This window comes from Apostichopus japonicus, chromosome 15, assembly GCF_037975245.1.
Source record: "Apostichopus japonicus isolate 1M-3 chromosome 15, ASM3797524v1, whole genome shotgun sequence".
Classification (NCBI taxonomy): Eukaryota; Metazoa; Echinodermata; class Holothuroidea; order Aspidochirotida; family Stichopodidae; genus Apostichopus; species Apostichopus japonicus.
In genome coordinates, this window is record NC_092575.1 from 22,889,818 (window position 1) to 22,912,285 (window position 22,468).

The 22,468-nt window shown below is 35.4% G+C and overlaps 1 protein-coding gene and 1 long non-coding RNA gene across 2 annotated transcripts in view; one reads left to right on the top strand and one right to left on the bottom strand.

The window, feature by feature from the left end:
* Positions 1-13,122, bottom strand: part of LOC139980655 (uncharacterized) — a 137,270-nt gene extending 124,148 nt beyond the window's left edge. Inside the window, exon 1 of the long non-coding RNA XR_011797626.1 lies at positions 11,433-13,122. This is a non-coding gene — a long non-coding RNA (uncharacterized lncRNA). The remainder of the gene's footprint in view (positions 1-11,432) is intronic.
* The window catches only part of LOC139980647 (uncharacterized), a 44,973-nt gene extending 27,076 nt beyond the window's left edge, over positions 1-17,897 (top strand). The window contains exons 3-9 of the mRNA XM_071992451.1: positions 1,511-1,697; positions 4,246-4,424; positions 6,937-7,130; positions 8,065-8,227; positions 8,458-8,724; positions 9,674-9,970; positions 13,131-17,897. Coding sequence (XP_071848552.1) covers positions 1,511-1,697; positions 4,246-4,424; positions 6,937-7,130; positions 8,065-8,227; positions 8,458-8,724; positions 9,674-9,970; positions 13,131-13,318 — 1,475 coding nt within the window. The 3' untranslated portion in view covers positions 13,319-17,897. The remainder of the gene's footprint in view (positions 1-1,510; positions 1,698-4,245; positions 4,425-6,936; positions 7,131-8,064; positions 8,228-8,457; positions 8,725-9,673; positions 9,971-13,130) is intronic.
* Positions 17,898-22,468: the final 4,571 nt, after the last annotated feature.

Genomic DNA, 22,468 nt, shown 5'->3' on the forward strand with positions numbered 1-22,468 from the left:
AATTACGCAAGATCACCCGTAGTTTTAATATTTGTGAGCAAAATGCTAAATTGAAAAAACAAGAGAAAGTCTAGTTCCATTTACCAGTCCACTATATTTGCGCAATTCCTATCATGGTGACTTGCCAAACAATTAAATGAAACACTTTAAAAAAAAAAAATCCAAATGCAAGGTAATTATCATGGTGAACTTAATGAGGATCAGTGCCTGTGTAGGTTAAAATTCAGCTACTGTTTGACATACTATGACAGCAGATTTCCCTCAAATTGTGGTTCATTGGTTCCTTAAGAATACGTGAAATATTTTCTTCCCAATTGACTAGAGATTAGCATAATCCACTTAATGGCAAGATTTAACTTCTTCTTAAATGTTTCCCTTATCAAGCTACGACTTCCTTTATGTGTTTTTCTTAACACATAAGAAAGTTTCTCAAGTTATTAACCATTTGTAATGATACTTAATTGAAAAAAGAACAATGTTGAACATTTTCTGCTCATTTCTTTGCGTCTTGTTACAAACACAACATGCTGCTTCAATTGATGTGGGTAGAGTATGAAAGCTATATCAAAGTTAGGCATGCTATGAACGTACTTCTGGAATTTAAAATTTTAGCCACAAAAAAAAAAGTGCTTAAAATATAAGGTCTAAATTCCAAAATCTTCACAATTTCGTAAATTACAACACACGCCAATATCGTAGCGGCTTTTTAGAGCAGTCCAATATTATTTGCTGATGATAATTAAAGAGTAGTAACACAGAGCTAACACTAGGTACAGAGGTCATGGCGACTCTTTGACTGAAGATTATCAACCGACTCATCATGTGGTTATTTTCTTCATAGTTTACTGACAACAAAATACAAGTACACAGCTGAAATTTCGAAGCTTAAAATTACCTCTGTAAGCGGCAGGGTGTCTGATCACTTCATGCCTCAAAACATTTACTACGGCTGATCTACATGGACGAAGCTATACAAGAGGAGGACCATGAATCCCTCTAATGGAACAGTTCAACATCTTCTTAATATATTCTTCTTAGAAGATACAAAAGTACAAACTTTAACTCTGCTTGCAAAGTTGGATGCTATATAAATGTTATATTCCAGCTCATCCTTCCCATAATTCTGTGGAATGCATAAGTTCTTTGCCAAAAAAAGGACAAAGGAAACAAATATTAGCAGAGATATGGTTTGAGGTGATAATATTTTATTCCATTGAGTCACAAATTCAATAACTATGATGGTAGTGCTTTGTGTGGCATCATTATCAAATGGCTTAACCAAACAGTAAACTTTCTTTAGTTACAAAAGAAAAAACAAGTTTCTTATGGAACAAATATCCCATGGTTTGAAGAAAGGTTTAATTTCTTAGTGGACGCGTTCATCACTGTACGTTGGCATTGATGTTTTTGAAACGAGATACCTCACTGTAATCATTGTTTCTTTCGTGAGATCAAATAATTTAAGACACAAAATAATCGTATACAATTTATTCTCTATATTCCACCACAGAATTTACAAACCCACAGGCTATACCTTTAGATCCCTCACCTGAAGAACACGAACCCCTGAGTAAGAAGTGCAGAAGGAACCGCTTCAAATGGGGGCCTGCATCTCAGAGAATACTTTACCATGCTTATCAACAGAACCGGAATCCATGCAAAGAAGAACGAGAGGGATTGGTTATACAGTGCAATGCGTAAGTCAGTAGATTGATAGATAGATGTGTGAAATTCCAGATTTAGGTGCAGGTCCACTGTGCAATTTATAATAAGTACTACAGACATTGTTGAGAGTATGGTAGGCCCTTGAGGTGTGAATGATCTTTGATACATTAGCAGAAAAACAAACTTCAATATTAAAAAAAAAGGCATACTTACATTGACATTTTTAAAAGCACTTTTAGTCTTCTTTTTCACATCAAATATGATGAGAAAAGACACACAAGGCTCGGAACAGGTTTGTTTCTGGGAAAAGACACACAGGGAACATATTGAGTGTCCATCAATGCTTGCATCTTAGATAGCAGAACTACCAATAATATGTTGAGATTTACTTTACAAGATGACTTTAGGCAGAAATTTGGTCTTGGTATGTCTTAGTCCAACAAAGGGTAATATTTCAGTTTTAGTCCAACAAAGGGTAATATTTCAGTTTTCAATATATTCATCTTTAAACTATGCTTACTCATATGCTCCTTTAAAGCTAAACTGTGTTTTTTGGCTCCTCATTGTAGGCATGTATGCTAATCTATTGTTTTATAAATTCTAATAACTTAACCAAAACACTTTGCAGCTCACCTGAAAGCTTTCAGCGATAACTAAAGCGATCATGCCGAATTTCTGTAACTTTTTGCAAACGTGTTTGAATGACTGCCATTTCGTCATTTTTCATTCGAAGTGGCTGAAATTTCGTCAGTGGTTTGTGTGAGTTACGTTTGCAAACGTGCGATCATATGTGACAAATTTGAAGGTCATTTGCGTTTGAAAATTTTTGTCGTTACGTGAGGGCCCAAACAGGACCTTCTGCAGATTTTTCAGTTATGATGAAATGAAGGCTACAGATCATATGCAATGATCATGAAATTTTTTTTTTCAACCTTGTAGTATTCATGACCAGTAGGCCTATGCGTTTTGGTGTGAGCAGCAAAATATTAATTTTCCCGTCATTTTGGGAAGCGATTTCGCAATTGCGAGATTTAGTCAAGTGACTCAAGTCAAATATTTACTTGTTATTCAGTCTTCATATCTAGTTTGATGTCATTCTCTGTAAAGAGGTCTACTTAGCAGATTTGCAATTTGAACATTGCCACAGTTTGTGTGTGGAATACGACATGAGAGAATGACTTACATTGCTGGAGTCCATTCTGAAGATCTCCTCTTCACGTTTCTCTGTGGTACGTCGATTGTAAACAAGTGGCAGGTCGCCCTATTATCGTATGGGTGCAACTTTGGGTCAGCACAATTCAAACGTGATATCCGCAACATTTTAGCAGATTTAGTAGAAGAATACTTTTATACGTTTTCGTTCTGTTATTGCATAAATTAATACCACGAAGAGCATATACTATTGGTTCTTTGTTTTTGTAATGGTTAATAGTTTATCCCTAGTAATTAAGCACAAATATCTATGACATAAAATAAGTTACCACATTGAATGAAATTTCCCGGAGTACGACAATATCGGGAAATTTTTGCGGGGACTAACAAGTGGCAATTCGGATACACCCTACAGTAGTGACAGTAATTTTGTCTGCTAAGAAAGACAAGGAAAAAAGGTGATGGGAGGAAAGGAAATGACACCATTATCCTGCCTATATCTTATATTTTTCACACAAAGAAATGGATAAACTGCTCAGAAAAATTGCCAATCAAAACAAATTTCTCAAATAGAAGCTTAACTGAGCTTCTGCAGCATTGCTGCTCTTGTTTTCCAACTCCATAAAACAAAAGTGCATCATTTAATGAAATTTCTATCACATTTTAAACATATCATATGTGGACATAAAGTTTTACACTTTTGCATTAAGTTTTGTGTTACAACTGAGGGACTGAGCAAATGGTCTGTACATTAGACTACATTGTCCAGTCACTTTAATTGATGAACCTTGGCTGTTTAAAGGGTTATTGGAATTAAAACTGTTCCAGAAATGCAACGTCGACTGACAGCAGTGGTCTTAAAAGTCTCCAATATATCAAAACTAATTTTTTGCTTTTTCAAGGAGCTGAAAGTGTAATAAAAGGCACAAGAATAGGCTTTAATAAAGACATATTGCAGATAGGCATAACAACTATTGTTTCTGTTTATTTTGAATAAATCAAATTTATGGGAATAGTGTGAACTCTACTAGTATAACCATTTAGGTTACTTTCACAATGTCATTGCACTTCTTGGAATGTATGCAGCGATTATGCTGATATTATCAGCTTTTAGTTTTAACATGAGAAGCATGTGAAAACCTAGTCAATTTTAAATTCAAACAATGACAAGGACGAATTTCGGGCAAAGTAAGTCTTGATCAACTGCAGAATTCTTCACATACTGTAAATGTAATCAATATTTGACATGTCACTGAATTAGAAATAATTTAACAATGTGATTTAGTCTTTTTCCCCCGCTCAATTGCAACTTTTCTGTAGAACAAAGTAAGAAATAACACGGCAAACATATTTCATAAACTTACAATATTTGCTAATAATTACATAAATGTTAACCTCAATCCATCTTTTCTCAAATCTCAATTTCAGGGCTGAATGCATACAGAGGGGAGTCTCACCCGCTCAAGTTAGTGGTCTTGGTTCCAACTTAGTCACTGAAGTCAGGGTGTATAACTGGTTTGCCAACAGGCGGAAAGAGGAAGCTTTTAAGAACAAACTTGCCCTAGATGCTCATGTTCATAACCTTGTCCCCTATCCACAGGGGTCTGGTGAGTAGTATACACAAGAAAGTTTTGTGATTTAAGAAATTCCAGACAGAGTAGACCAATGATGTATAACATCATGGGAAAAGCTATTGCAAATCTTTCCTTTATGGTCACTATGAGTAGGCCTATTGGTCATTCAGGATTAACAGATGCAGTTAATTTAGTAATTACTATAACTTAGTATCGAACCACAATATTAGGAATAACTTCAGCAGTGGTAAATGTTAACTTAAAAGTTGCCTTGTTTTAACATCTTTTACAAACTGCTTACTACTTCAACATTTAAGGATTTCAAATTAAAACAGTCCTTTGCTGAGCTGTTCAATTTCAAGTCAAGTCTCTGTTCTGAACAACTTCTCGCCCTGACAGTTTTCATCATATATAGTACAAAACACATGACCAAAAAAATATAAAAAATAAAAACATTATCATGAGATTTTTTAATATCAAAGTGTCAAAATGTTATCTAATGATAAAAAAACCTAGCGGCATTGGAATTATGAAGTATTATAAATGTATATCTGCCATGTGAGTTATGCTTTACAATGAATTGGCCTTAATCTGAGATGACATGTCAATGTTGTTTACAGAGAGAAATGATAAAACAGAAAAGTAAGAGATATGACAAATTCAAAATTACTACACTAAAATTGTATGCAATTAATACTACAACAGAAACATAATCGGTAATAATCCTTTTTTAATACTACAGCTGTGTTCGCTTGCCACTTGTTCCATACTTACAGATATAATGGCTACTCAAATAAATATGGAAATAGTCGTATACATGCCTGGTTGAATCTGGATTTGTGGAGTGGCTGCAAACAATTTTGTTTCTTATTAACTGAATTTGATGCTGTACAAGCTTTGAACATATTATAGTTAATATATTAATACTGAAAATAAAATTAAAATAGAAGTCAGTAAATTGTTTCTTTTTATGAGCTGCTACTTATTTCACTTTGTACACCTGAGGATAAATAGATAACTTAAACTAGTCTCATCTGATCCAATGATATGCCTAATTAGTTTCACTATTTTAACCACTTGCTAATAAAAGACAGTGAATAAAATATCTACTGGCTTAAATCAAATTCCCTCTTGTATTTACCTTGAATTAATACAAAAGCAACATTTAGTTTGCACTGGTAGAAAATGCCAAGTTCCCTAATTTTATCTACTGGCAAACAGCAAAATCTACTGGCATTTAGCCTGCGTAAATAGCCCCAAATTTTGAGACCTAAATGCATTTCATTCATTGTTAATGTGGCACAGTACTATTGAAAGATTATGCCTTTACAGTGCATCCCAACCATGCACTCGACTATCACACACAAAATGTGATTTAATCAATGTATGATGTCATTGTTTCAAGACACAATAGCATTGTAACAATTGATTAAATGGATCATTGAATTCTTCTGACAGGATAGGAAAGAGCTACTTAATGTGAATAATTCTTTTATATGCTGAATCTGCAGAAAAATAAAACATTCAAAAAATTGTTCCTGCTGCATACGCTGTTTAAACAGAAAGTGTTACTTCTTCATGAGGCTTTATGTACTATGCACTTGGTCAATGTGGCAATCATATGGAAAGATATTGTACAAAATATTATGTGCTAGAGGTCATTATTACAGAGTTATTCCTTTATCAGACCTAAATCCAGAAGGTTAATTGTGGTGCACTCAGTTTACATTTACAGAGACAGCACTCATACATTAATTAAGTACTTTAAATTTACCAAATTTACCAAATTACAAATTAAGTACATCAATTTTTTGCAATTAGACAACTGCTGTTCAGAAAGCCATTAAAGGATGGCTAGTTTGCTTCAGGGACAACTGGATATGATTTTTAATTTTTTATTATAAATAAAAGCCCTGTGCCATTGCATTTCTTTCCATCACTGATGCCAAGTTGGATGTGAGATCATGTGATTTCATATGGAAACATAGTTTCAATGCTGGTGATTACATCCCTATCTTTTTTTTTATTGAATTTGACCAGTGCCTCGAACATAGAAACTTGGAAAGTGGCCGGGAGAAGGATGGGGATGAATTAAGAATGCAATTTAGGTGATGACTTTAAACCTAAATGTGATGGCTTGAAAAGAAAAATGCTGATGCATTAACAACGAACCATTACAAAAGGACACCAACCTTTCCTCACTACAGTTAACATTAAACACCTATTTTAGGAGAATTGTTATTGTATATTAGAAACTAATGATGTTATTTCTGTTATTATTTCCCTTCTAACAATATATCTTTGATTTTAAAATAAATGAGTTTTCATTTTATCACTTTCTAATGTTCTATCAAATTAAGGGAAGAGATAAATTATGAACAGAAACAATGGACCACTTCAAATGATGGTATCCTCTTTCTTAAGCTGAGCAGTTGCTGTGGTAACTGACATTTCCTTTTTGCTTATATTTTTGAAAATCAAAATGAAGTTCTTTCATCATTACTATGATTATCCTTAGTTTAACTGGCACTTTGTCTCACCATAGGACTAGAGATGATGCAGTCCCAACATGCCACTTCAAACGTTCCCCCCATTTTTGTCGGGGATGGACAATCTGGAGTCATCGCCCACCATCCTCTCAGTGGAACCACAGCTAACAGTCTCTCAGGGTTACAATCACACCTGACTAATGGAATATCTCATACTTCTCCAATATGTGCAATCAAATCAGAATCAGAGGTAAGCAGACTTATGATAAGTCAGATATGAAAAGTAACAAGACAAGGAGGGGAGGGATGAGGAGATGGGGGAGAGGTCAGTTTAGATATGACATCTGTCTGGGTGACATGTGGTTAGGTGATGTGAGATGTGGTGAGGTGAGGTGAGATGTGGTTAGCTGAGGTGAGACGTGGCTAGGTGAGGTAAGATGCTGTGAGGTGAGATGTGGTGAGGTGAGATGAGTTGAGATGAGATATGGTTAGGTGAGGTGAAATGTGGCTAGGTGAGGTGAGATGTGGCTAGGTGAGGTGAGATGTGGCTAGGTGAGTTAAGATGTGGCTAGGTGAGGTGAGATGTGGCTAGGTGAGTTAAGATGTGGCTAGGTGAGGTGAGATGTGGCTAGGTGAGGTGAGATGTGGTGAGGTGAGGTGAGATGTGGCTAGGTGAGTTAAGATGTGGCTAGGTGAGGTGAGATGTGGCTAGGTGAGTTAAGATGTGGCTAGGTGAGGTGAGATGTGGCTAGGTGAGGTGAGATGTGGTGAGGTGAGGTGAGATGTGGCTAGGTGAGGTGAGATGTGGCTAGGTGAGTTAAGATGTGGCTAGGTGAGGTGAGATGTGGCTAGGTGAGTTAAGATGTGGCTAGGTGAGGTGAGATGTGGCTAGGTGAGGTGAGATGTGGTGAGGTGAGGTGAGATGTGGCTAGGTGAGGTGAGATGTGGTGAGGTGAGGTGAGATGTGGCTAGGTGAGGTGAGATGTGGCTAGGTGAGGTGAGATGTGGTGAGGTGAGGTGAGGTGAGACGTGGCTAGGTGAGGTGAGATGTGGTTATGCAAGGTGAGGCAATTCTGGTGTTGAGGAGAGGTTAAAACAAGGTTAGGTGGGAGTTGACACTTACATTCTTGATAAAATTTAAAGTGGACTAAACGACAATGTTTTCATGTACATTTATTACACAGAATACCTTGCCTGGGAGGTTGCCCCCAATGTCCAGCCTTTCTCATTCGACCAAACCAAGTCCGTCTGGTCCGATTAATTCTTCTTTAGGAGGTACTGCTCACCACCACGGCTTGTATCAAAGTCATCGGACTTCCTATCCATCAGCAGGAAGCATTACTAGAGGTAAACAATAGAGAAGATAACAATCATAAAGACAACTTAAATGCCATGTTCAGTAAGAAAAGGGAGGGCATATAGTGCACAGTGTAGTATATAGTATACAGATTTGCAAGAAATGGTTAACCATATCTCAAAATCATTTTTTTTAACCACAGATAACAGCTGAATTCATTTCCATGTTAATATTTATTGTTTCTGAAACCTCACGATTAATTTTTATTTATCCTGGATAGGTTTACAAGATCACTCACCAAATTCAAGAAGTACATCACTGTTATCGAGGAAGAATCTTCAACAACAAAGTCATATGTCTGTTCTGCATTCCACAACAAACTCCCCCCACCAGCAGGTGGATCACACCCAGAATCAGATGTCGTCACTGCAGCGTATTTCACCGAACGGATCGATCCACGCAGGCAACGCTGCCCTCACTGATGGCGTCTCACAAGATGAATTTCAGCAATATGTTGATCAAGGTTATCTGCAACAGCTATCCCAAGGTAAAGTCTTCTAGGAGATTGCTGTATTAAAAAGCACCAGGCTTCTTTGACCTCTCTATATGCCAGAAAACAAATTGCTCAAAATATGCTATTTGTGACAAGTGTCTCTTTCTATGCACTCGAGTCGATATGCTGCTAGTTCTTTTCATTCAAGTGTCACAACAGATGGTCAATACTTTGAGGAAATCTGGTAGCCTCCTTTAAAAGTAAACATTAAACCCTTGTGTTCTGCCTGACACTTTCATTGGCAGATGCAGACCTAACCTATAGCCTAGCACACTTCACACACAGAAAAATGTCATACAGAAGCTGTTGAAGTTTATTTAACTGGCTGATTAGATGTCATCAGTATGGCCGACAAATATGCTAGAAAGTCACCTTATTGTCACTCATACTCAAACTTTTATTAATACTAGTATTTCAATTTCACTCTCAAAGAATTTTTACTTTACGAAGAGTCTTTTAAGTGGATAAATGAACTCTCTTCAAAGAGTTACTGGAGGGTCAGAAGTTCAAAACATGCAGGGAAGAACCTCAATATTTTTAATCCTTAATGATTTTTAGCTTGCTTATTTAAAATTTGAGGTCAACACAATATGACCTTCAGTTACCAGCTAGCTCTTGCAAGTATGCCTTCTTACTAAGGCAATGATTAAATTCTCTATAGCATTGGTAATTAATGTAAGTACTACTAAGTACTTAAGAGGTGGATGTGAAGTACACGATTTTAGTAATTGCCACATGAAAACATGTAAGAGTATAGAGCCCATACCAAACACTAATTAGGAACACTTTGTAATTGATGTTATACAAAAAAAAATTAACACTAATTTAAACCTATTAATATTCATATAATCAATTAAATGAATGCCCCTCGATGAGCCTTCACTTGAAACAAGTAAGTAAAAAATACAACTGAGTAAAAATGGTTTCTTTTGATTTTTCTCAGATCACGGATTTCAATCAGCTGTTTACGATGTACAACATGCCATGGTTTCACAACAACAATCGCTAAGCCAATTACAAGCCTCCTATCATAACCAGATCGCTTCCATGGCAACCACCAGTTGCGCCTCCTCCACTCTCATGAGTTCCAATTTCCCTGGTAACAAGAAGGTACAGATCACAGACATAGGTGATCTTGTGATGGGTAAGAGGCGAGTCGTGAATGTGAAGATACAGGGCAGCCAGGTGTTACCAAGTGAACACAGCCCCAACGAAGCCAATAACCACAGAAATAGCGAAGGTACAGTAGGAGGCAGTATATATTGCTATTAATTATTCAAGGTTGAGGAAAGTGCTGTCTACTGTGATTAAAATGGGTACAAAGTACTGTAGGCGCCAGGGGTTCCTAATGTGGGCGGTTAACTCAGGGACAGCCAAAGATGTTAATAAGTAATAGAAGTGGATGTTCTGACAAGTATAAGAGGATTATGCTACTTCAGAAAATATCACAGGTAATAAGCAATCCTTCAAGCAGGTTTTAGTTCCATTGAATCAGGGTTGTAGCTAGACTTCCATATTAAGATGGGGGAATGGAGGGTGTGGGGGGGGGAGGTTTGGCATGCATTTCAAACTTTCTAAAAAAAAGTTCCTTTGCAAGAGGGGTGGATACTGGTGGGGAGGGGGAGCTATGTCACTGTATCATATTCAAGGGATTCAATTGTGTCCTTTGAGATATGGAGCAATAGTATGGAGTGGAAGAAGGGTTGAAGTAAGAATATGAGAGCCTGGAAGGGTATAAAATCAGGTATGTGCAATGTGGTACCAGCATGTGGGTTAAGCCCTTTTTCCGTGCAATACAATATCACAATTTAACTCAGCACTGTTAGTAATCCTTTTTTGTAGCTCAAATCTTATGCACCTGAGACTATACAGTTACCAGTAGATGACCAGGCAAATGTCACAAGTTGTCAGCCCTTGACCATACAATTTGATAATTTATTGGCCTACTGTATACATACATAAACGGACAAACCGCACGTGGTCGCTGAATAGGCAGTTTGACCAATCACCTTGCTGTATCTACAGTATATGACCTTGCGAAATAAATTTTCAATTCAGAAATGAGTGGAAATCAAGCAAAATTTGCAAAAAATAATGTGATGCAATGACTACACCATAGGCCTCGCAGCTCAAAGCGGTTATTAGCAGCTTAGGAATGAGACGATACAAGTATTATGTTGACGGCCATGATTCATCAAAGTAAATGGTAAATTTGGGTGAGGAGAACGATTTGAGGGTGTTACTAAGTTCTAGTGGTTGCTACACAATGGCAAAAACCACAGCAAAGGTGAAGGTATGTATATATAGCTACTTATGGGCTATAAAAACTTCTACCAAAAGAGATATGACACTTGTAAAAGAGATATGACACTTAAAATTGAACCTGACTTTAAACTGGGTATTGTTAAGTCCTGAAAAATTATTTCTTAAAGGAAGATCTTTATTTATCACAGAACAGATTTTGCTATTTCCTCAAAGCAGTCATTTGCATAAAGTGATTCTGTCATTGGATGTTCTATGTAACCTGCATACCAATGATTTAGTGTTGTCCAAACCCTTGCAAGGTTTACTAAGCACCTGAGCATAAATAAAATTGCAATCAGTCAAACCGTTTAAAGAAATTTTTTTTGTTTTTTTTGTATCATTTCAGTTAGTTGTTTGTATGTATTTTAGATCCTGCAAGCAGGAACTCCTGAAAGAGCCATCATTGGCTTATCAAAGCCGCAAGGTGACCGAAGTCAGTCTCTCTTAGATTCATATTTAACGTACATGATAATGAATTGTCAACAACTCTGTAACTAGACGACATATATTAGTCTTCGAGTGACTCAAACTCGGGACCTTATGATTTAAAGGCACATGCGTTAACCACTGAGCTAACACTCCTAGTTAGTAAATTAAACTTTCCAGCCGGAAGTTTTCACAACTTTATTGTCCTGATCCATATCCCTTATTATTTAAATAGTGTAGTCTCCATCAGATAAATACAGCGCAAATTCACTGAAGCAATATTTTGGGCATTTTCTCGGTGCATAATTAAAATTGATTATATACTTACGAATGAGCTGCGCTGCTCTAGTATGTTAGAAATGTTAATTAACTACAAAGATAAGTCATCATAACCAGCTACATTCACAATTTTATAAATGAAAAGATATAAATATTCAGAAATACTGCTAGTACAGAAAAGTTACAAGCTAATGGTACACAGAATGTACTAGCTATTGACCTCTCCTACGATGAATTATTGGTACAGTCTGCTAACGAAAGCACACACATAACGTGAGTTCTTGCAGTCATCAACAATAACAACTTTATAATCGAAATGGCTCTTCAGGTTATGAGTTTATCCAACTGCAATAAAACGCCATAAAGGTTTGGGATGGCAAATAGACTCATCCTTAAAGGGACACTTAAGTGACAATGCCAATAGAATCTTACTGGTCCAACTAAGATCTATAGCAAGTCCATCTAACACTAATCATGAAATAGAAAAATTGCTGAAGTTTTCATGATATTTTTTTTTCAATGAAAAGTTGATTCAGCTCGGATGACATAGACAGATTTGACTTACACAACAAATGTTTTGATTTTGTTTTGTTTTTTCATGTGAAATATTATTATAACCTTTATATAATATTACTGTAACAGTCACAATAAATGAAGGTAAATTGTATGATCCTGATCAAGAATGATTTATTTACCTTCATCAGTAATTAAGCAATAACTTCATATAGTTTTGAAATATCCCCCCCACCCCACCCCACGATGTTACAGCATCTGTCCACACATGCCTATTGGATTGACTGCACATAGGGGTATCTCATATCATACATACAGTAAGCCTTCTACATATATATACACAATACTATAAATAATGGATGCTTTATACTGAGGAAACTGTAGCCTACAGTGTAGAGTATATGCAGTTACAGCACTCTTAATTTGTTTTATGGCTCTTGCATAGTCAATCATAAAAGTCAAGTGCAACATTTCTACTACCATGTTGCCTTGCAAAACAGATTTGAGAATGCAAAATAACATATATATACTAACATATATATCTATATATTTAGTGTTTAGATACTGCACAGCATTTGCAAGATTTATGAAATCTGTTTTCCATTAAATGTTAGAAATGTACTGATATTTATGATTACAAATACTGTACATAGTCCTATCTTGTGTATCATTTCACTTATATGGCAGTTTGACCATCATATAAACATAAATCAAGACATTCAAAAATTGCACAACACATATTATATATTTTACCATTATTGCAGATTTTTACATTTACCTGCTCCCTAGCTGTGTAAAACTCAATAAATTGACACTTTAATTCTTTAATTTTGGGGAAATAAATTAAAAATTTCTTTTTCTTGGTATATTTTCCCCAGATGTTCATATTCAGAATCAAGTGCTTGATTTCAGCAGTTCCGGACATCATCAAAATAACGTAACTCCGCCTCATCAACAGGTTACGGGTCACAACCAGGGGCGGTGCAACGATGACCACTCTTCTGGAAGGACGTTGGAAGGATACAATCTTGTGACCAAAGTTGAAGGAACGGCAACATCAATTTGAAGAAAAAAAATGAGCTATTAACTTAAAATGAAATTGCAGGTAAAAAATATTTCACAAGAATCCAGGTGAAATGTAAAATGTCTTTTTAAAAATTTCATGGTATTTGTGATGGTAAAGTTAACTATGATCAGAGACATCATCAAGAACGTTTTTGAGTTGTTTCTTGAATAAGTTACATTTCTCCATCCTCAAAGTACAGTATTCACAAAATTAATTCTAGTTATCAAAGAAGATCAAGTTAATAAATAGTCATCTCAGATTTACTGGACTAGTTGTACCATTATAAAATGAAACAGTCCTCACTAATTAAGAAGTTGGTGTCCCCACTGAGGGTATTCCAACATTTGTGTGATTAAGGAAGTTGGCAATTGATTGTTAAAAATCACAAAATTTCAAAAGAAATGTAAATAAATCCCTCGATGGAGGCTTTTGCAAGAGTCTGTTTATAAAAGGATCGAGATGCTATTTAAACTGATTGCAAAGCTTTAAATCAGATTAGAAAATTTTTGCTTCGTATGAGGAATGTACAGGCCGGTATATTCCAAATCTACTGAACGAAATGGAAATGGTTGTATTGTATTTCATTTATAATACATATTTTTCAGATTGATGAGAGATATTGCAAAATACCCATTTTATGACAGAGTGAAGGAACTAGGGGAGAGTCAGAGTTTAGTTAAAGGTGTGGTTTTGTAGCAAAATAAATTTCATAATAATAAAATACGTCATGTGTCAACTGCTTTGGAAAGTTCACACACGTAAATGCTAATATATGGATAAGAAAGTTTTCAACACTGTTTGTTAATTACAATACCCATGAAACACACAGAATTATGGCATAATATAAAGCATACTTTAGCCAAAGAAACAACTATGAAAGAGACAAAACTCAAGAAATTTTGAACAAGAAAAGTTAAAGAATAAATGTTAATAGTACCTTGAAGGTCAACAAGGAAACTAGTCCTGTGCTCCACTGACCGAAATATTCAGACCTTGCTTGATATATGTGAATCAATTAATTATCAAGTATTTTTTTTGGTGCTAATTAGTTAGTGCTAATCTGTACCAAGAGTATAATACCACAGGAGATGTGATTTAAAAAAAAACCCAATCCCATCTAAAAATTTACAAAGGAGATTTACCCACAGAAGAGAAATGATACAGATGTCTGCTTTTCTCTTTACAAAGAAATATCAAAATTTTGACTCATATCTGAAATGAGAATAGCCAATCAGGATGCTATTAGATTCATATCTGAAATGAGAATAGCCAATCAGGATGCTACTAGACATAAAGACAAAGCCAAAGCAAAACCAATATTATGACGTTACTTCTATAATCAATCGCAGATAATTGTTTTGATCTTCAATAAGTTGACTGAAGCATGGTGTGGAGGGTATAAATTTTCTTTTTAAATCATCTCAATGTATTATTAAAATTAGAAGGAAAATCAATAAACAAAAGTTATCAAACAATATTTTTAATTTCTTATACAATATAATAAATGATAGTGATATAGTGATTATATTTTTTATGATAAAGCAAATTAATGCTAATTTATAGATTTAGGTAGAAATTTAGGTATTTTTTTGTTGTTATAAATTTCTTGCCTTCTAGTGCCAGACTATATGCCGACCAAACTATACACCAAAGAAATAATAAATTGTTTGTACAAAATGAAAAAGAAAGTAAAAGTTCTAAGAACGAACAGACTTAGAAAAATCCAATAATCATGTGAATATTTCTCAATATCATATAAAATTAAATACGAGTGTACATAGATTTTCTTGACCACGCAATAGAAGTTTCTTTGTTTATAAATGATTTCAATTTTTGACTTTATAAAAGAAAACCATGTATATTTCAGCATTCAAATGAGGAACATTGTTGTTAAGTTTTGTAAGTGAATCACCATCATTTATTCTGTTTTTGTACTGTTTTGGATTTCAAAGTTAATGAAAAGCCTGTATGTTGTTGTGTATTGTACAGTTTGATAAAGGAAAGATATGGTGCTCTCACAGCTTGGTGTGTGATTCTATAATGTAACTAATTAGTTTGTTAGCTAGTTAATTAATTAATTAAATTTTCTCGTTAATATTCTAAATGCAAAGTGCATAATTGTAGTACTAGAATCGAAAAATGTACAAGAATCATGTAGAAAAAAATTTTTGGTTACAAAAAATGGCAGATTTTCAAGAAAGTGTATTTATAACTTATGTAAGCAGTTTATGATTTATGAAAAGAGTTAACGGGCTATGTCTGTTTCGCTATGAACTCTACAAATATGAAAGTGGACAAGAAAAAGGTGGGAGGGGATGTATGGTACTTTTTTTTCACCCTCTGCACAGAAGACACTTACAGTGAATTGGTTTTGACATTGGACATGGCATACAATACAACTACTGTACTAATGTCTATTTCATTCGGCACAATTCCCCAAAAAAGCTGTGACAGCTGCAAAGTCACCTGCAGCAAGGCTGAAAACAATATCAAACCACAGAGATAATATCAACAGACCAGCGTGGATATTGTGTGATTAAACACAGTGCATAAACATATATATATAATGCCTTACTTGGCCTGCATGTGATGCTACACTCCCCTATGGCCTCTCCCCCACCCCCATCATCCTAGTTGTGAAATGGTGCCTTTCATATGAATAATTGCTAGCTCATATACTTGTTTGATATCATTGAGTTTCAAATTTGTAGATAAATGTGAGGGTAGGGTGTGGTTGTGAAGGCAGGGAGGGGTGAAAGGCAGTTTTTAGCTCTTTGACGAGTCTTTGCATTCTTTTCTACGTTAAAGGTCTTCTGTAGTATTGGCCCCCAAATTTTTGTGTGCTAAAAATTGCTAAAAGTTTTTTTCAAAAGTGCTCTCTGGACAGTTCTATCTCCCTTAACTATTCACAGACATTAAGGAGTGTTTTAGACAATTAAATGTCTTATTCAGGAAAATTCCTTTGAGGATGGCAATAAAATGCCTTTTGAAGTTTCATTATGAGTGACCATAAATTATTTGCCTTACTAGCATATTAAGAGCCAACACTTATGGCTTCTAAGGTATAGTACATTCTTATTGGGAATAGCTTAGACTAAGTTAAACATATTTGCTATTTTTTTAATTGCCCTTTGGCTACCTCTTAACTTTAACCATATTACCATAGCTGGAAGGATCCTTACTACAATAGGAAGCTAAGGGGACCACTATCTTGCAAATTTTGCTCAGTGCAAAATTGAAAAAAAACTTTATTTTTCACACTACAATTTCATTATGTAGACACATATGTAGATGTAACCACATACCTGGGAGGGAAACAGATATAAAGATAAATTTTGAGTTTGTCTTACTACCAAAATACATTCCAAATATGAAGCTTAGGCTGACTTTCTGATATTAGTTACTGTGTTAGGCTAGAAACAAACCTAAACAGTATTATTACATACCCCTAGCACATTAAAAGAACAGAAAATTGGATATATTATATATTGGGTGTTTCGGTATCTGTGAGTTATTTCTCTCCGCTTCTTTAATGAAGATATTTTGAATCCTGAAAGTTCAAGTTCTGGTGGTCTGACGACACATTTGATTGGGTTAAAGGTAGTCAGTATAGGCCCAAAATTATAGCACGCTATAATTGCTAGAAGTTTTCAAAAAGTACTTTCCTGGAGGTCTTTTCTCTCCAAATTGTTCTCAGACGTTTTTAGGCAACACACAAGATAACGGAATGTCCTAGTGAGGAAAATTTCCTCAAAGGTTGTTATAAAAACAGTTTAAGAATTTTGACCACAGGTGACCATATTTGAATATCTAGCATATAAGGGACCAATACAGCATACCTTTAATATACTGGGGGAGGAAGGGGTCTCAGTCAAGGGATCTAAGTTGAGGGGTTCCTCTCCCCTTTTTAGGAAAGGAATTATGTCCAAGGGAAAAAAGTATGTCCAACATGAAAACCATACCAGATTTGAAGGATAAACTGCATCATAAGATCAGATTCCCATATCTACTATCAGAAATTTACTATATCTATTCAATGCAGTCAACTTTGACCAAACTCTTATCTCCAATTTTTAGTCTTCAACTCTTCACAGACATTTCATTTAAATTTTTTCCCCCCCTTCTGCAGAATCTGCAAAATAATATTGACGATATCAGCGAGAACTTGATGAATCGTCAGTCCATTTGACCATTTGTAACAGTCTTAACAATTTGGAGCCATGACTAAGGAAATTTCAAATTTGATCTGTTACTTATTCAGCATGAAGTCTGACCGAGTGTTTAAATTACAAAAGTACGGGGGAATGCAACATTTACAAAAAAAGTTGAGGGTTAAAAAATATCTTCATTTTATTCAATGTGTCAGGGTATTGTGCAAATTTTATTCTACTTTTTTTATCCTTGGGGAGGGGGGGAGGGGAGGTGGGGGACTTTTATTTTGCTATATGTGTATTAAGATACATGTGTTAAATACACCTCTGGTATAAGTTTTCTTTTACTTTTTTCTTTCTTCCTTGCAGTTGTGTAAATAATGTAGTATTACATGGTACTTTAGTTCAAATCCAAACATTTCTGTTGTCTGTACTTTTTTTTTTATTGTCTGTGTTCTCTTCTTGATGTGAATCAGGAAATATTGTTGCAAGAAATACACAATATAAGTTCTGTTTTTCTTCCTCACATATTATATTCACTCCTCTTGAGATCAAGTGTGTCATGACTCTGACAGAACATCTATGGGTCATACTAAGGGGTGACAACTGTCCCAGTAGTTATGGTAACTTCACTAACTTTTGGGCCTTTTGTCACAGATTTGATAGATCCTCATCAACTGGAAAAGTTTTGAGCCAGTAATTCACCTGTATATAATAAATCTTGTTTCTATTTATCACACTGATATGTTTTTCCAAACTTGGTAGCAATGAACAAAAATTTTGCCAAAATCTAGGAAGTTAAAAATCCTGTCGGAGACCTGAAAGTACCATTTCTGGCCTTCTAGAAGTGTTTTTGCCTGCATCATTTCCTACACCTAGCCCCAACAATGGGATTTTGCAATTATAGAGTATCAGCAACCCTACTTGCACCCCAGGACAAGGGATACAAACATCATAAATACAATAAGACAGATCACATTTTTACATTTGAAATATATACGCATAATCACAAAAAAACTTAATACTGATATGTTGTAGCCTGTGAAAACACACTGCACTATCAGTCCAGCTTCTATTTCTATATTCACCAAAATTAACTTTTGAGAAATGACCCTTGAAGCAAGTGAGGTTGGTCAATTAAAGGCATTGAAGACTCGCCCCAAACCGCGCGCCACGCTCTGAATAAATTAACTTTCGTTGCTCGCAAATGACGTTTTCTTCTTGTCGCTACAAAATGCAGACAGTAATGAAACATGATACTGTACCTTATTTTAATCTAGACCAGAGAAGTCCATACTGCTATGTACACTGTGGTGTGGGTATTGACCGTAGCTGTATGTATTGACTGTACACTAGTGTCTAATTACTGACGGTAGCAAGCCATGTGTGTATTTTCTGGGATCAATGGTGGTGTCTAACACTTCTGTTACACCTCATTCGAAACTAGGTCAGATTACCGGCATGAGACGTTTCTTTGTGCGCGAGTCTTCACACCCTTTAAAGGATAACTCTGAACACAAAAATGAATATCGATAGGTTGTAGACCGTGAAAACACACTGCACTATCAGTCCAGCTTCTATTTCTATATTAACACTTGCAACTTTTGAGAAATGACCCTTTCAGCAAGTGAGGCTCGTCAATCAAAGTGACTGGTCTAGATAGTCTAATACACAGGCCATTTAGATCAGCTCCTCAGATGCAACACAAACTCAATAGGACAACATAATGCCAATTTTATGGCCTGTAATGACAAGTTAAATACAACACATTACAAATTCCTTACGGACAAATGGTCTTGAATTTCATCTGTTGTTTATGTACCTAACGAAACATATTAAGGGCAAGTTACAGTCTAATTTTTATTTGCAAAATAAGAGATTAACATTAAACATTTAGGCCTGCAATAAAGACAAGTGATGACTCATCATCTCTATAGCCTTAAAGGGGCATTCGAGAGATTTAGCATTAAACGGTGACCATCTTGCAACCGCAATAGCTACAGTATAAAAACATTACCAGTACTAATTTTTTTTTTTTTTTTTTTGTGGACTACCACATATGCGGACTGAACTTCTGCCTATCTACCCTTTAATACAATCCAACTAAAACTGCTGGTTAGTCACTTTGTCCTAGGAGCATAAAAAAATCACATCAAATTAACCATCTGAATGTACTGCACTGGTTACCAATAAGTTACCTTTCAAGCTCCTACTTTTAATATATGGCTGTTTGCATAATCTTGTAGCTGATCATTTCTTCAACCTCTGTTTTGAAACTTACATTACATGTTTCATTTCCTTTGGTGTTATTGTTGGTTTGGACAGCTTTTTTTTAAACAGAGAAATTTTTCCGGACAACGTTGCCTTATAAATTTCGTCGTTATTATTACTAAATGATATTATTACATCCAATGCCTATCATTACATCCAATTATCCGCATCCTCAGTTGTAAATATCTAAAGGATAATTACATGTCTGTGAAGAATAACATGTGAAGGGAATACATTCTTTTGCTCATGGAAATACATAATACGCTTACAAATAATGCGCTTACAAATAATAAGCTTACAATAATACGCTTACAAATAATACCCTTACAATGATATGCTTACAATTAAAGCTCAACTGGGACATTAAGGTGTGAAGGAGAGAAAGTGAATCAAGTTTCACCCTGTTTGTTGAGTGAAATTTCTGAACTTTGGATTCTTTGGATTCCACTCTGTGTCATTCCCCCGATTGAGAAATAAATGATTGCACAACGATGCAAATAATGAAGTCAGGAGGGATGAAGTACACCTACCCTAAACAGTGTGTCATGAGTTTATTGCTAGTAATTATCTATAATTTCACTTTGTACATGTATACATGTGTCACTTGAGATGGTTTTGATGTGAACTTTATACACACTTTCACGCCATCCCTTCAGAAGTGTTCTCTATTGTCAATCACAGTATACGACAATTCGATGGGATGGAAAACAATGCCTGTAGGACAGCAGTTTCACTTTCGCCTACAGATATAGTCACCTCAAAATACTGACTATATGGCGTGGACAAACAAAACCTTTTCAGCAGCTCTGCAAAATTTTGAATACAGTTACCCTTTTCTCACAGAGACACAATGTTTGGCAGATTGTTTAAGAATCGGTTGAGATCAACCAAAAGAAAGAAAAATCTGCAAAATGGTGAGAAAGAAAAAGGAAGGAAGGAATTGATGAAGGGGAAAAAAATGCTGTGACAGAGAATTGGTTAACAGCTATTATGCAGTTATTTAGCAGGGGATATTGACAGTTCAAGGCTAAACAAAAGAAGGTGCTGAAAAGTTTGCTGAAATGCTAGATTTAATTTATTTCCACTTTTATTACAATTGTTTCAGATTACATTCAAGGTGTATGTGAATGTTCTGGTTCCCACGTTGACATTACACACAATAAAGAGTATTTTACTCATTAAGCAGTATGGTAAGATGTTTACTTTTACAAGCCATATAATCTTTTTGTCCTTGTTTTGTCCTTTTAACTTATGCAGTCGTTTACCCAGGTACTTTGATAGCTGATCAAAACAACAGAAAGTGACTAAATTGCTAAATTTTTAGGTTTCAATATTTCCACTTTTATCGCAGTCATATTCCTCTTTTACATTGACAATGTTTTTGTTCCCACGCAGGCATGATATTTCAAAGGTATTTCACTCATTTATGGATATTTATTATATGAAACAAAGGTTGCCATTGTAACCTTGCCAAATTTTGTTTCGTGATTTTTGCTTGTCGTTGTTTGTCACCGGAACAAGCAAATTCTGCACACTTGTAGTAAAGTTTCCAACAAGTGAGACACTCGGAAGTTTCTTGCAATGTTTGGAAAAATGTCGCAACTAGCAGTTCCTGTATGAATCAATTTACTGATTTTAACTCTTGACACTATAACTGACTATTAAAGGGATGCATGTGTTTGCCATTCACCTAAAGATTTAATCCCTTGGGATTTTAACCATTTCAACAAAGAATTTCATGTTTGGTTCTCACAAACCTGTTTTGCAGACTTGCGGTTTTCAGTACCTAAGTATCATTCCCTTCGCGATGCTTGAATTTTTAAGGTGTTTTTTTTTTGCTGGCTGTCCCTCTAAAAACCAGGACTTCTAGTTTGGTAGTCCGGACAGCAAATTTGGTTGTCCGAAAGAATGTAGCAAAATAACAAAGAATGACCAATAGATGTGAACTGTTGGAGATGTGTAATGTGAGTGAACAGAACACCAGGCATTCAGGCTAGTATAACTTCCCTCTGGGTGGATCATAGGCCTACCACATTTTGTTTGATTTCAGTATCTCCTAAATGACATCCTATCTGACAGTATTTAGTTTCATTTGATTTCAAAAAGTTAGGTCATCCAACCAAAGCCAACAGTGGTTGTCCGAACAGGAATTTGGTCACCTCGGATGACCGGACTACCATTAAAGATACAAGGCTCAATGTGCAATTTTGGGTATCTACTCTTATAGTAGTGACTCTCAAGTCCAGAAGTGCTAGTATGAGTACAAGTCTATAATGTTGAGTACAAGGGCAGACTTACTACAAGTCTGCAGTTTGGCTACTAACTTACTTCCATCGAGTATATTATAAATAGATAGATATATTCCAATATATATGTTATGGCAAAACTAAAGCGACCATAATATCAGAAAACCCTTTATTAAAATAACTTTATCACTTCTCTAGCAAGACTTATGCAATGACTTGTAACTTTTGAGCATTGCGCACCCAGGGTTCTCGTCAGCTTATTTGAACCAGGCAGTGGGCCCGTTTTTAATTGGATATTGATTCTCAACGCCCGGTTTGATAATTTTGCACCTGGTTTGAAAGTTGAGTGCCTGGTTTTAAAATTTTAATGAATAATCAAAGTACAACTAAAACATGTGGACCTTTTTAACATCAATACAAACAGCCTAAAATATTCACAATTTTTAAAGCTAGAACCCTGTGCACTAGTAAGGTGTTTGAAA